This window comes from Phalacrocorax aristotelis, chromosome 7, assembly GCF_949628215.1.
Source record: "Phalacrocorax aristotelis chromosome 7, bGulAri2.1, whole genome shotgun sequence".
Taxonomy (NCBI): domain Eukaryota; kingdom Metazoa; phylum Chordata; class Aves; order Suliformes; family Phalacrocoracidae; genus Phalacrocorax; species Phalacrocorax aristotelis.
Genome location: NC_134282.1, coordinates 35,684,158 through 35,698,235, shown reverse-complemented (window position 1 = coordinate 35,698,235; position 14,078 = coordinate 35,684,158). Strand labels below are relative to the sequence as shown.

The 14,078-nt window shown below is 40.0% G+C and overlaps 2 protein-coding genes across 11 annotated transcripts in view; both read left to right on the top strand.

The window, feature by feature from the left end:
* Positions 1-3,844, top strand: part of USP3 (ubiquitin specific peptidase 3) — a 76,409-nt gene extending 72,565 nt beyond the window's left edge. For all 10 annotated transcript variants that reach the window (XM_075100045.1, XM_075100038.1, XM_075100041.1 and 7 more), the window contains 2 exons: positions 30-97; positions 1,681-3,844. In XM_075100045.1, coding sequence (XP_074956146.1) covers positions 30-97; positions 1,681-1,846 — 234 coding nt within the window. In that variant the 3' untranslated portion in view covers positions 1,847-3,844. The remainder of the gene's footprint in view (positions 1-29; positions 98-1,680) is intronic.
* A 3,476-nt stretch (positions 3,845-7,320) lies between these two features.
* Positions 7,321-11,530, top strand: FBXL22 (F-box and leucine rich repeat protein 22). Its single transcript, XM_075100052.1, has 2 exons — positions 7,321-7,928; positions 10,777-11,530. The coding sequence occupies exons 1-2, from the start codon at positions 7,594-7,596 to the stop codon at positions 11,120-11,122; spliced, it is 681 nt and encodes a 226-aa protein (XP_074956153.1). The 5' UTR covers positions 7,321-7,593; the 3' UTR covers positions 11,123-11,530.
* The last annotated feature ends 2,548 nt before the right edge of the window (positions 11,531-14,078 follow it).

The following is a 14,078-nucleotide window of genomic DNA, read 5'->3' as shown; positions in this document are numbered from 1 at the left end:
TGAAGCGTTTTCTATCTTTTTACCCACAGCCTGAAAACAGTGGCCCAGAAAGCTGCCTGTATGACCTTGCAGCTGTTGTTGTGCATCATGGTTCAGGGTGAGTACCCGGACCGAGCCTGCTTCTTAGCAGGCACCTTCTCCCCACTGAAGGACATGCAGGGTTAATTAAGGTTTTTCAGTCCCTAGTGAATGTCTGTGTTTTTACTGATGGAAATAAGCAGTAACTTATAAGCTTACGTGGAAGAAAGCTGAATTAACTTCAGATAGATCCATACAGTTATTCCTGTGAATGCCGACTGGCAGTCTTTGGGGGTAATGCCTAGGAGTGTGAGACGGAATGAAAACTGTACAGTTTCCTAGGAATGGAAATCCCTAAGCCAAGAGTGAATCAAGGGGCCTTCCCAAAGTTAATGCCTTGTTTTGAAACTTTTAGTACAAAGCCAAAGTGGTTTTTTTTTTTCCTTTTATTCACTTTGAAAGGCACATGTGCATTTATGCCAAAAGAGCACCGTGTGCCTGTTTGGAACAAGTGTAGTGTTAAGATGGGCATAGTGAAAGTAATTACCCTGTATTTAACTTCTTTCCTACAGGAGTGAACTTCAAAGTGAATGCTAACAGGCATGTCACAAGGCTAGCTCCTGTTGGTATTGTGAAGTAAAGTTGCTGGGTGTGGTTTTGCTTTTTCCTTTCCCCAGCCCTGGACAGTCTGTTGAGAGTAACAGTAGTAGGGACGAGACAACTGTTTATCCTGAGAGGAACCTGGTATTGTTGTTTAGGGAATCACTCTCTGGGTGTGAACAGTGAAAGGAGTTTTCTTAATCAAAACCTTGCTGATACCTGAATTTAATTCAAAGACACAAACCAAAAGAGTTCTGTCTGGAAAGCCCCTCCTTTTGCTTTCTCTCGAGGAGTAGTCCGGACTCTTAGAAAGATTTGACTACTAAAGGTAGACCTTGCAGCACAACAGTCCATCTGACTGGTGCTTCAAAGTCATAGGAAAAATGTATGGACAGCAAAGGAAAGCCTGTCATGATTAGAATGGAATTAGATGGTTGGAAACATGTAGTGTGTGTTATAACACGTAAGCAAGCAAAAGCAGGCCTTATCTTGGGGTGACAGGGTAAGGAACGTGGATGGGCGTGTAGTTCTGGTATGTTAGATTAAAGAAATATGGCTCCAAGATGTGGATCTGTTTAAGATGAACTTGAAAAATTTTCTTCTTGGTATTCTGGGATTAGTTTTTCTGTGAGTGCTTTTGATTGTGTTTAGACTATGTGAGTCTCTCTCTAGACCTAAAGGGGGAAGATCTCTGAAAAGCATAGATAAATTTTTATGCTACTGCTTGAATAATAAGAGGTAATAGGCATGATATTTACGTAGGCAAATGGAAGTTCAGTGTTGCAAGAAGCCTTGCTTGCACAAAAGCTATGGAATGCTAGTAAGTTCATAGAGAAAAGTCTTTTGACTCATCCCCAGTAAGCGAATATTTTACTTAACATAAACGTTTGAGCCCCACAGATTAAGAAGGGAAGCATCTTACAAACTGTCGTGGAAGGCTCAATTCCTTTCTCCCTCTGGTTCCTGGCAGTCTCTTAGCACTAATAGAAAATGCATCAGAGAGCAAGGTGCTCTGTTGTCTTCTGATTGTCCTTTCTTTCCCTCGTCTCCCCCTGCTGACAGCGTCGGCTCTGGACATTACACCGCCTATGCAGCTCACGAAGGCCGTTGGTTCCATTTCAACGACAGTACTGTAACTTTGACCGACGAGGAGACTGTGGTAAAGGCCAAGGCCTATATCCTCTTCTATGTGGAACGGCAAGCCAAATCTGGATCAGATAAACTTTAATACCTCCTTTTAATTCTCACTTATCAAGTTCACTAGACAGAACATTTCCATTTTTCCATAAATACTTGATCCAAGACTATTAATTTCATTGTGCACTTTCCAATTTCCTCTTGTGGGTTTTAGTTTTGTTGTGTCGATGGTAGCATTTGACTTATTGAACTTGGACACAAACTAACTTTTTTTAGTTATACCAGAAAACCTCAGCAGATTTTGATTTGCTGCTTTAGTTGTGATAACTCAATTTTTATATATATAGTTTCATGAAATACTTATATGACTTTTTTATATTAATGTTTCCAGTTCTCACTTTCTAAAGGCACATTTACATCAGAGAAGCTTTCTGTCACCCTTACAAGCAAGATAAATGTGCTTCTGATTATGAAGAGCAATACAACTTCATGCTGTTCTTACAGCTCTTATGTAGATATGATTTAATCTCTTTAAATCAAGGAATTGTTCGCACGTGCTGTTTTCCCTCGTGCAAGAACCTAAACAGTGACCTCTGAACAATCATTCCTTGTCTGCAGAAGACAGGAGATGTGACATCATTAAATAGACCAGGTAATTGCTGCTATATTAGTGTGTGTTCAGGCTGCTGACTTTCAGGAATCATTGTAAATAAACGGTTGGTTCAATTGTATCTATACTGCAGTTGAATTAAAGTATTCCTCAATGCTCTGCCCTCCCCCTTCAATTTTTTTTTTTTTCAAAAATATTTTACAATATATACCTGTCTAAATTGTGTTGAGATTTTGTTTTTCTAACCAAACCCAAATTGCCTTAGACATCTCTTGTTTTAGACAGTCATCCTGAAATTTGATCATGAACACTTACTTGCTTTAAAACTTGTAGATTTCCTGGCAGTGGGACCCCAGCCCTCCTTCCTGGTGGGAATTGGGAGTACAGCCCTGAGGCTTGGGGTTTGTGAGAAGAGTCGTAGGTCTAAATATAGCTTTTGTCCACTAAATGCCTGCAGTTCACTTAAAACTGAACTGGTGTTCCAGTTGCTCCGCATGATAATTTTTTTACCAGTTCAGATGCGAACTAAAGGGAGGATGCTCAGTCTCACAGCATAGCCTGCCCAATAGGAGTTGATGAGCCAAGGCTGCTTGTTGACTGGAGTAGACTCGGGTAGTTGTAAGATTTACGCATTGGCCAGTGGGGGAGCTTTATTTATGGTCTCTAGACTAATACTGGAGGTATGGCACAATTTCTAAAACTTGGCTATGTAATCTGTTAAAAAAAAAAAAAAAAAGTTGAATTCTAGCTGTACTGCTGTTCTGGAGAGTGGAATTCAGCTAGTGAGATTTAAAAAAGGTGGACAGGAAAACCACTACTGCAGAAGCCAGGAGTCCCCCAAAAAATCTCAAATTTGACAAATGCTACATTGCAGTTCTCTTCCCCCAGCCAATCCTTTCTGCCTAGCCCCATGTGTCTAGCAAGGAACTGCACACACCTAAAGACTCAAAAGCATGGCAGTAAGAGTAGAATTTGCTTCATGTAGAGTCACACAATCAAACATGGCCTTTTAAGTTGTGATAACAGTAAAATACAGGAGTCTGAAAACACACAAGAACTCAAGTAAGGTGTGATTACTCGTTTCAGTTAATGCTTCTGAAAGACATTGTACCACACAGTAAAAATTTTCCCTACGGATTGTACCATAGCTCAATCTGACGCATATGGAGTACGCATCAGTTTCTTTGCTCTGGGTTACCTGTTAGCTGTATGCTGACAAGTATAAACAGAAATCACAATCAGATGTTTTTTAAAATGTCACTCTTCATAGCTTTTCTCACAGCATCTTAAACCAGGAAAGACAGAAATTGGCTTAATATAAAACTGCAGAAAGCATTCAGCATTGCTAATGGTGTATGAATATGTAAACTGTACACTAGTTAAGATACTGTTATTTGATACATTAAGCAACATATATAAGGATGTCTTCTTTCACTTAAGTTGAACAATAAACAGAACTATTCATTGCTTTGATTTGCAGATAGTTTGTCACCTACCATTTCTGTTTCTCACAGCGAGAGCCTTTTTTCCAATCCAAATAGGTAACTTTTATCATTTCCACAGGCAGAAAAAGGTATTTGACAGACTTCATTGGTGTGCGGGGCAGGTCAAGTATCTTACCCTGCTCAGTTGGTCGGGTTAGCTGCGTTTCATCTGCATGCTACTTGAATTGGATTGCTTTAGAATTTTAGTTTTTGAGACTACAAAGCTTGAAATATGCAACTAGCTATGGGCCAGAAGCAGTTTAACTTAGTCAGGTGCACGCAGTGTTCTTGCAAACCAGTGATGTAAATGTGCCTTTTTGTATTTTTTGGAAACTTAAATTTGTAATCTTCAGCAACATTCGCTTACTTCAAGCAGCTTCTACTTCTCAATTTCCTTTCAGTAGCATTCGCTCTGTAACATTAAGGTCTTGGGCAATGGTATCCAGCATGGTCCCTTTGAGACATGGCCATGGGATCACAATGCAATCATGTCAGTCTTGTTCTTGCAGCAGGTGGTGGTAAGGACTCAGCCATATGCTTTGCTGGAACAAGTACATTGTAAATCCTTTCCTAATTTAACTTTCTCCAACTGCAAACCCAAAACTGCCAGTTTGTTGTGGCAACACAAGTATTTCTCTTCCTGGTGGAGAACTTTGCTTATCCACTGTATTCTAGTCAGTGTGGTGTCAAAAAAAAAAAAAAAAAAAAAAAAGAAACTGAGCACTGAACCAGTAACATATACTGCACCTGGTCTAGCATTACATTTTTAACCTTACTTGTATATCCTATATTTATCTACTAGCTTGGGGGGGTGTGGGTGTGTGTGGAATATCTGATTTCATTTAAGCCAAATGTTTCGTTTCTACTGACTGCTGATCATAGTACACATGAACTGGCAAGAATTTTTTTTCTTGCTTGTGACTGCACTGCAAGCAACAACTGCTCTCTACAGTTCAAGAGACTTGCATATTTTTCACCAAAATTTGTCTGATCAAAGGTTGTCCTTTTGCTAGTAATTGTTTAGCCAGGTATACAACTAGAGATGAGATCTATGTAGAAAAAAAACTGCAAGACGTCCAGCTCTCTGACTACTTCTGCTTTAGTGTGTTGTATAGGGAGCTGTTAAGTGCTCATTATGCAAAACCCTAAGGCGCTGACAAAGAGAGCTCCTTCTATGAAGGTGCTTGCCAGGTGGTGACAGGTGTCTGCCTGAGAGCTGAAAACTTCCAGGCAGGCAGGGACAGTGGACTTGTAGCAAAAGCAGGAGGCCAATTCTAAGGATTTTGCTAAATCAATGGCAAGCATAACGTGCTGGTCAAAGGTTTCCACAGCGTTCCATTACTGATATGTCTGTGTCTTACTGATGAGGTCATCAGCACCTTGAAAACTGATTCCAGTGTGCTTTAGGATAACCTCAAGTACTGTAGTGCCATAGTTGTAATTGTTTTACCATTAAAATCTAGTGTGTAATTATCAGTGAGGATTACTGACTGTGCTCATCTTATGTGTTTCTGGAGCATTTCCAGGTTGAATGTGAATTATATCTCATTCACACAGTGTGCTTATGGAAAATGTGCCATTAAAGTGTCTCCTTTCCTTAGAAAATGAAATTCCTCTTGTCCTTCTACAGGCTTGCAGAATATCACTAGTGTAAATATTATGAACATGGATGGCAGAGTATTTTAGCTTGTTCTGGAGAAAATAAAGGAAATTGAAGTGTTCCCACTATTTAACACCTCTACCAAAACAGCATCTAAACCCAAAGAGGCCCTGCTGTTCAGTTCTAAAGGGCTTTGTCACCCAACAGCTGTTAATTTTTAGGTCAGATTGTGGTGTGTGTCCTGTGTGTGGTTAGTGTCTCTCCTCAAAATGGTAACCAACCTTGTCATTCAAGTTTGCTTGTTGTTTGGGTTTTTTTGTAAATAATACTCCTGTGTTTATTACAAGTCTGAGCAGTCTTGACTATTTAAACCTGCTCAAAAATGAAGGTAAAATCTGAAAAAGAGGAAGGGACAGAGCGGGTGTTGCAAATGTTAGTCTGAGAATGAAGAACAACCACTGCTGGCACACCATTTAAGCTGTTTTCCAGTGACTGCCTTACCTGGTATGTGAATTCATCTATTCTTTTCATCCCTTTCATGGCTTCAGAAAGCACTCATGCCATAGTCCATAGCCTGTTTCTGAGCAGGGGTAGGGAGCAGAGATCTCCTCATTTCAAGGAAAATATTAAATGACAAGGATATGAAACCCAAAAGCCTGGCAACTGTTAAGCACAGTTTACTGTGTATGATAGAAAATTGCTAACTCTAAAGAATTAAACAGATCTGCATTTGCCATTTTTTTGAGTCACTCTGTGTAGACATGCACGTTACTCAAGCACAGATAAGAAGCTAAAATAATTGTTGCAGACTGCAAATGAGTTTCAAATCTTATTTTTCAGAGTTGCATTTCAAACTACATTCGCAGGGTAAGAAGGAAAAGATGAACTTTGGTTCTTTTCAACCTTATCACATATTGAAACAAACCCAAATAAAATGCATAGGTACATAAAATCTCCCAGCTAGTAAAAATGTGCAAGCTACTTCAGAAATTACTGCAGGGCTTTTTTCCTGTTAATATCTACTCATTAGTTAAATGTATTATTTTCCTGTATTAACACCAGCCAGAAGATAGGCACGAATTACACTACTGTCAAGCATTTGTATTTCACAAACCTGAGAGTCTTTTCACGGCATCAGTTACAGGGCTGTTCATTGTGGCTTTTACTTCCAACCTGTCATTTGCTGTAGCTTTATTTTTTCTTTTAGGAGAGAAGTTTTGCTAAAGTTTCTCTTATTACTGGAAAACACACACACTTATTCCTAAAACCACTTCTGTATCTCATTTTCCTACCAAGAGTGCCAAATCTACAGTAACAACTAGACCTACAAAAATTTAAACACCACAAGAAAACTTGTAAAACATCAGCTAATAGAAAACATCTAGTAAAAGCACAAGCCTACAGGCCGCCAACTGTAGACTGGCTCTTCCTGCTTATCATTACGTTCCTCATGCAATATGTGGGGAAACAGCTAGCAGTGTTTAGTCAAATAACAGTGTGCAGGAAACTGCCCGTAAGCCTGAGGCTTGTAAATTGAAGCTGCAGACTTCAAAATGCGCTAACACTAAGCGCCCAGGGAATTTCCAAACTCATTTTACAAGCTGGTTGTGAATGTTCATTATCCAGTCCTTCAACATGAAGCAAGAGTGCAACCTTAGGAAAAAAAAAACCCAAAGACCAAATCAAGGCTAAAATTGTGATATACTGCAAAAGCAAACTTCTGCTCAGCAAGCCAAATCCTCTGAACTTGAGAAGCTGGCAAAACTATTCTGTGCAGCCGTAACTATGCCCTGCTCCGCACCCGCCCCCCCCCCCCCCCCCCAACGTGTCACAAGAACTTTGCTAAACTTCACAAGTGACTAAAAGGAAAGAAATCCCTTTTAAGGCAGTGTTTTGTGACAGTCCAGTGCTGCTATTCTACAGTCCCATTCCATTCCCTTGTAGAAACAACAAAAGTTTCATGTACAGCTGTTTCTTTTCCTTTCCCTGTTCTTAGCTTCTGCCCCAGTTGGTCGCCAAAAATAAACACCATTCCACAACCATATATGTGTAACAGCCTTCTGGTGCTTCTGAGCCCTCTCCAGGACTGCTGTTACCCCACAAGGCCAGGAGCCTGTCTTCTTTCTGACACACTCTGACATACAATGCATATAACCCAGCTGAATCAGGAATGTCTTTTACATCTGTTTTCTTTTCTGGACAAAAATAGCAGGAAAAATCTAGCAAGAACATGTCACAAGCTGCTAGAAGTGTTTCAGGATCCTTTACTGTGGTCTTTGTTGAACTTTCATTCTCCAGCGGAACTAAAGAAGGATAATTTTCTCCTGGGACCTGCTTTAAAATACTTATCCATCTGCTGGTATTCAGAGAGAGTGAAGGTGTGTAACATTGAGGACTGGATGAAAAACAATTTCCAGAAAGACTTCTGTAACAGGCATGAAAACACTGTCAATGATTTTTTACTAGGCGTTTGCAACAGGTATGTTCTTTGGGTGTGAAACTTTACAGGGACTGGAAAGGTTAAATGCCTTGAAATGAGACAATTGAGAGCTATTTACTCCATCCAGCCTACCTGAAATGGAGCATTAAGTATGTGAGTGTTTTGCCTCTACAGTTTTACTACCATGTTAAGTTGGTTTTATAGTGGCAATAGTGTATGCTTCATATTGACGTTCCTTACGACTATGTCTGTCTTTTTTTTTTTTAAATTATTTAAATTAATAATTAAGAGAGGAAAGTGCAATGCTGCCTCCTGAGGTGCTGCTTAACTGACATGTACCCTTCTGGCAGTACAAAGCATTGTCAGGGGGTGGGGGGGGGGAGGGGCTAGAGGAAAGACGTGCTTTCAAATAGTGACCATATGTCATAACAAAACCAAGTTCATTAAACATGTTACTAAACACCACCTTTGTTTCATTCTAAGAAATAAGTATTGTTTTCATACGGAAATTTATCAAAGCTTTTTCATAAACTACAGTAAAGGAAAAGAAATACCACTATGGAAAAGCAGGTCTGTTACCATTTCTTGTAACAGCTTCACTGCTACAAAGCAAAGCAGCTCTAAGAGAAAAAAAAAGTTAATAGCAAAGGGGGTAGAGCCAAGCCTACTGTTTTAGTAACACCAAGGATGGCTGCGGTGTCCTAGATTAGAGCTGAAAGGGGCAAGTCAGTGTCTATCCTGAAATGGTACACCTTTGTGCTGCAGCCAGCCCTCAGCTTTGTGCCACAACATGGAAGGCAGAAAGTTCTCTTTGGAAGTAACAATTTAAAAAACCCAGGAAATTACAGGATGCTGACAGGACACAGTGTCTTGCTGAGAACCAGCAACAATGCAACCTCAAAAAAAGGCCTGAAATGTAGGTTTGGAACAGGACATTAAGTTGCAAGTACAAAATTTCAGAAGTAACTCTTAGAACAACTGATAAAAATTTGGATTAATTAGCAAAGTATCATTAGGAGGCACATCTGTGCCTACAACGGAAGGCACAGGAGGAAATATTCTCTCATTTTGGCACTGGACTGTCTACTATGAAGCCACACTTGTTTCCATTTTTTTTTGCCATCACAAATTAGGATTCCGAAAGAGGACACAGCTGTGCAGAAATGGTTTATGTGCCTTTCTCCTCTGCAGAATCCGTAACATCAAACTGGTTGCTGGACAAAATTCAAAGCAAAGCCTGGGTAGTAAGCAATTGCAAAGTCCATAAAAATTCAGCCTTACATGGATTTGTTTCCACAAGTTCAACTGACCTCTCAAAAAAAATGACAGTTTTTATTGCTACCTCCCCTGCACTTCATCCATTTTAGCCTTCCTAAGACAAGTTCCTGCCTTTTTTTTTTTGCAGCAAGCCATTGAAAGCATTTCCATCCAAACAAAATTCCTAGCATACTGTGCAAAATGAAATGCAAATTAAACAGATACACAGCTTTTCTCCCCGAGTTTAGAGTACTTTTAATCTGTTAATGAAGGCGTAAGAGATGGCAGGTTGGAGCCCTTCTTGACCAGGCCTGCTTTAAAACATTTGGTTTCCTAACTGGTCATATATGTAAAGGAAAAGAGTAGAAAAAAGGATCATGTAGCTGACATGCTCTCACTTTATTACCTCTGCTCAAAAGGTGAAGTCAAGCAGCAGCTGCAGGGGGATGGAGTGGGGTGTAGAGAAAGAGGAGTCTACTGGGTACCAGTTTTTAAGGACAAAAGAAAATGCTGCAGTCATGGCAGTGCCCCTTGTTTGCCTCCACTGCTGTTGTACACCTAAAATGCTGATACAGGCTGTAAGCACGAATCTTTACATGGAAGTGCTTATGGACACCTTGCAGTTCTTATGGGATGGAGGCAAGTTAATAGTTCTGCCCAAAGGTGTCACAAGCTCAACAGTGGCATTGCTGTAACTATTTTTCCCTGCAACAACAGAGCCTAAAGAACGCTGGTGCTCATGAGAAACATGAAGCTGCATTTAGCTAAATAGCTAGCTGAACTGGTGCACCTTGGAGAGGCATAAGCCAGAAGCCCATCACTTTCTATGAAAAGCTTTGCAGGTTGGTGCACAAGGGTCCTTGCAAACATGCCTGGTCAGCACAACAGCTTGTAATAGCTGGTCTCCTCCAGTTTTCTGTGCAAGGACAGTTAGGATGAGTCATCAACACACTGACTTAGAACAGGCCTTTTCTGTACTTTCCCAGGTCTACCCAAGCAACAAAAACAAAAGCTTTTTAAAATTTGCTTCATCATTGTTTAATATTAGAGTTCTTACCAGTTTCAATGATTTGTAGGAAGGTTTAAGAGTTGCGTGGGGTTCAAACATGAACACGCTTAGGTAGTAGGGGGCACCTATTCAGTAAATCCAGGAGCTGAAATACACCCATTAATCCCCATAAAATCAAGGGTGGAAGTGTCTTGCTCGCCCATGCTCAGCATGTCTACACAGCAGCCTATTCACTCAATTGCCCTCAGATTCATCCTGGCTTGAAATCTCTTCTCTACTGGGTCTTCATTCACTGCGGTTGGAGAAGTGCAGCACCTTGCAGCTCCTTAAGAAAAACAATGTAGCTGCAGCTTAAATAGACATCTGTGTCCCCTTCTCCACTATGCCAACTGAGCTATAGATGTTGCTACCAATAGAAAAAGCAAAAAAGGTAAGTTTTGCAATTAGCAAAGCTGAGCATTAAGATCTACATAACCCCCCACCTACTCATTTTTAATTAGCCCTCCTGATGGAAGGGGAGATAGATATTTCCCTAACTTTCATATTTAGTCTTAACAATACTAGCTTCTCTAAGCTCTGTTATTTTTCCCCTCATCTCACCTGTAATGATCATGTTTTCAGATGTCCAAACCTGCTATCGCTGACCCTCTCGGGATGCGGCCATGTTACAGATGATTGCATCTTGCTTCTTCTCAAGAACTGCCCAAAGCTAAAGACACTTAAGCTGGAAAACTGTGTGCGGATCACTGACCAGACACTAGAAGCAGTGACCCTCTACGGAGGATCACTGCAAACGCTCCACGTGGATTTCTGCCGGAACATAACACAAACTGGTCTAGAGAGAGTCAGGGAAAAATGTCCTTCGGTAGTGCTGAGAGCAGAGAGAAGTGCTAACATGATTCCAGACAATAAACCAGGAAAAAAGTTGATGCTTGAAAAAGCATCAAGGAAATTGGGTCACCTTTAAGTGCAATGAATTGTATAAACTCAGTCAATATGGGTGTTTTACTTTACTTCCACTCTCCTCCTGCGTAGCATTGCTTCAGTGAATCATGGCTACTTTCATGCGTTCTGGTTTAAGTCCAAACAAATGGTTGCTATGTTTTGTAAAGGCTGCACTGGGAAAAGGCATGCATTTCTCTTAAGGAGAAAAACCTGTTTGCTGTCGGTTGTTCCTTGAAACTGGAAAACCCTGCATTGCTGTCACAAAATGCTAAGCCTGACTGATTAAGGCTGAAAACTTCAATTTTTATACCCTCTTGTCATGGATGAGTGGACTGCACCTCACTCAGAAGAGAGAAGCAGCACCATGTTTTATGGCAGTAAAATAACTTGACAGTTCAATAAATTCGATGGATTTTTTAACAAAGTTTAACAGTGGGTTGACAAAGTTCAGTATATTTGATGGCAATGTTCACCTTATTAATTACTGCATGGAAGAAACACACAAAGGAAAATCGAGTTAGAATTGAGCTAGAATGATTCACACATAGGCCGGAGCTGCAAAGAGTAAGGAAGACCGTCCCATTGAGTCACGAGGTTCAGAGTGGACCCCCTTGCTTTCTAAACTTTGTATGGAACGATGGAGTAGGGGCGGCTGGATCCAGTCTTAGTCTCTGACTTGGCCAACGGTTTATGTCTAATGGTAGAGATACAAAGAGTAAGGAGGACCCTCCCATTGAGTCACAAGGTTCGGAGTGGAACCCCTTGCTTTCTAAACTCCTTATCTTACAGGAAAGGGCATGAAGCCGCAGCAGAGACGCAAAACACAGTCTGACCCTTTGCATTATTGACTTTGACATGATACACCAAGGTATTTCTTAAAGTTGACATTAAAGGAAGCGCCATATGAACAAATGCTAGTTTACATAACTAACCTACAGGAAAAGACAGTGACTTACAGCCTGTAGCTTTAAATACTTAAGTAGGAACACACTACAGTACAGATCTATATAAACACCTGTTTCTTGCCGCAAAGTACAAAACAAATAGCTATTTTCATCCCAAACCACAAGGCTGTCACTTTCCTGCATGCTGCTCTGTTACATGGCAGTGAAACATCTGTTTTTAATGAAGGGTTGCTATGGCATTGTCTACAAAATGTGACACCAAGGTTGGCACAGTTTTGTCCTGCTGAATAACATTTGCCTTGCTACAACACACTGGGATTTGGTCATGGTATAGAGTACTCAGGACACCACATTCCAAGACTCTTTATGCACTTACAGATTTTTGCCTGAGGAAAGGCACACATTTCTGAGTGCCACCTTACTGTGTCACCTGTACTGCAGTTACCTGGCAAAAGTTTTATTTGTTGTCTGCCTCAGCATAACAATACAGAAAAAGCATTGTGAACACCAAGTTCACAGGTTTTTGTTCTTTATAGCATGTTTTTTTTAAAAAAAGCACCCTGTCTCAAACCTTGTGCTTTACTCTATGTGGGAGCATATCCTCAAATTCTGCTTTCCGTTATTTTCCATTTTATTCAACAATTCTGACATGAATTCAGAATTCTGTCTCCTAGAGAGCACATCATAATATCCTGCCCATTACTGACTCTGCAGCTGAACTTGTATTTACCTTAAATCCCTCTCCCACTCAATACCATCCACTGAATAACTTTACACTTTCGAAGGACAGATGGTTATCTGGCTATTGATAATATAGTTTTCCCTAGAGGACCAGATGTCAGTTCAGCTTAGACATCAAACAGAAAGCTGCATACAGATCAGTCTGACAAACTGCGGATCCTGAATAGTTCTAGCTTAAATCACAATGAAGTATTTCACTTTAACTTAAAACCTTACACAGAGTAGGAATACCTGAGTGTGCATATGTGTCCTTAAAATTAAAGCAAATTTAGAAATATTAGCTTTTGGAAATACTGTTCTATCCCATAAAGTCAGTCAACATTCCTGTTCCATTGCAGAACCATTATTCAAGCCACTCTCACTACAGCAATCTACGTGCATATACCATAGGCAAGCCTGTTTCTCATATACATGACGGGCTCTGCAATTGTCGATAACTAACCTTACTGCACTGGTAACAGAACACTGATGAACTTTCCTAGTTAAAACCACATTAACTGGAACTTGCATTGCTGGAATTCAAGCATATCAAGACTATCGTGGTTTAAAATAATCTGATAGCTTTGTTGCATTTCAACAGATTTATCTACAGCTATAGCTTTGCAGGCTTACTACTTGCCTGCATTTTAATCTTATATAACTGTAGGACTACAAGACCTAGCATTTCCTCTAAGGAATACAATTTGCGACTTCTTAAATTGCTTTTTAACAATTCATTACAGATTGTCACAAATACCTAATACGATACATGTTTTCCTTTAAATTTAGAGGACAGCATGACTGTAGTACTTCTAAAACAAAAAGAATGTGTGAAAAAATACTATTGAAGTAATGCAGACCTTTTTCCCCTCTCACTGGCATCTAAGCTGTAGAAAAAAACCTCCAAAGTTAGGCCTCAATTACTTAGGAATAACTGGTTTGATTTTCCAATTTCTCACTGTATGCTTTTTACAACAGTGTTGCTCCTTTTATTATGTGGAAAAAAAGCTTGGGGCATTGTAATGTAGAACCTGGCTCTGATGCCTCAGGTGGTCTTGAAAGAAAGATTTATTTCAAGTGATACACTGTCTTTTGTTCATGTCTGAACAGAAAGAAAGGAAACATGCTATCAAATTCCACTTGAAGCCAATTTTACTGCAAGAGTAGTACTGTAAAATCGTATTCCTAATCAGTTTCTCTAGGAAGGTAAGTTTCAAACAATCTCAGCGGAAATATTTTAATGGACTACATTGCTACGGCTTATTCTTTCTTCTGCAAGAAATGATGAGCTAGCTATGAACTGAAAACATTCTTTATGTGGTGTATCAAAAATGGAGAGAGGACTTTACAGCT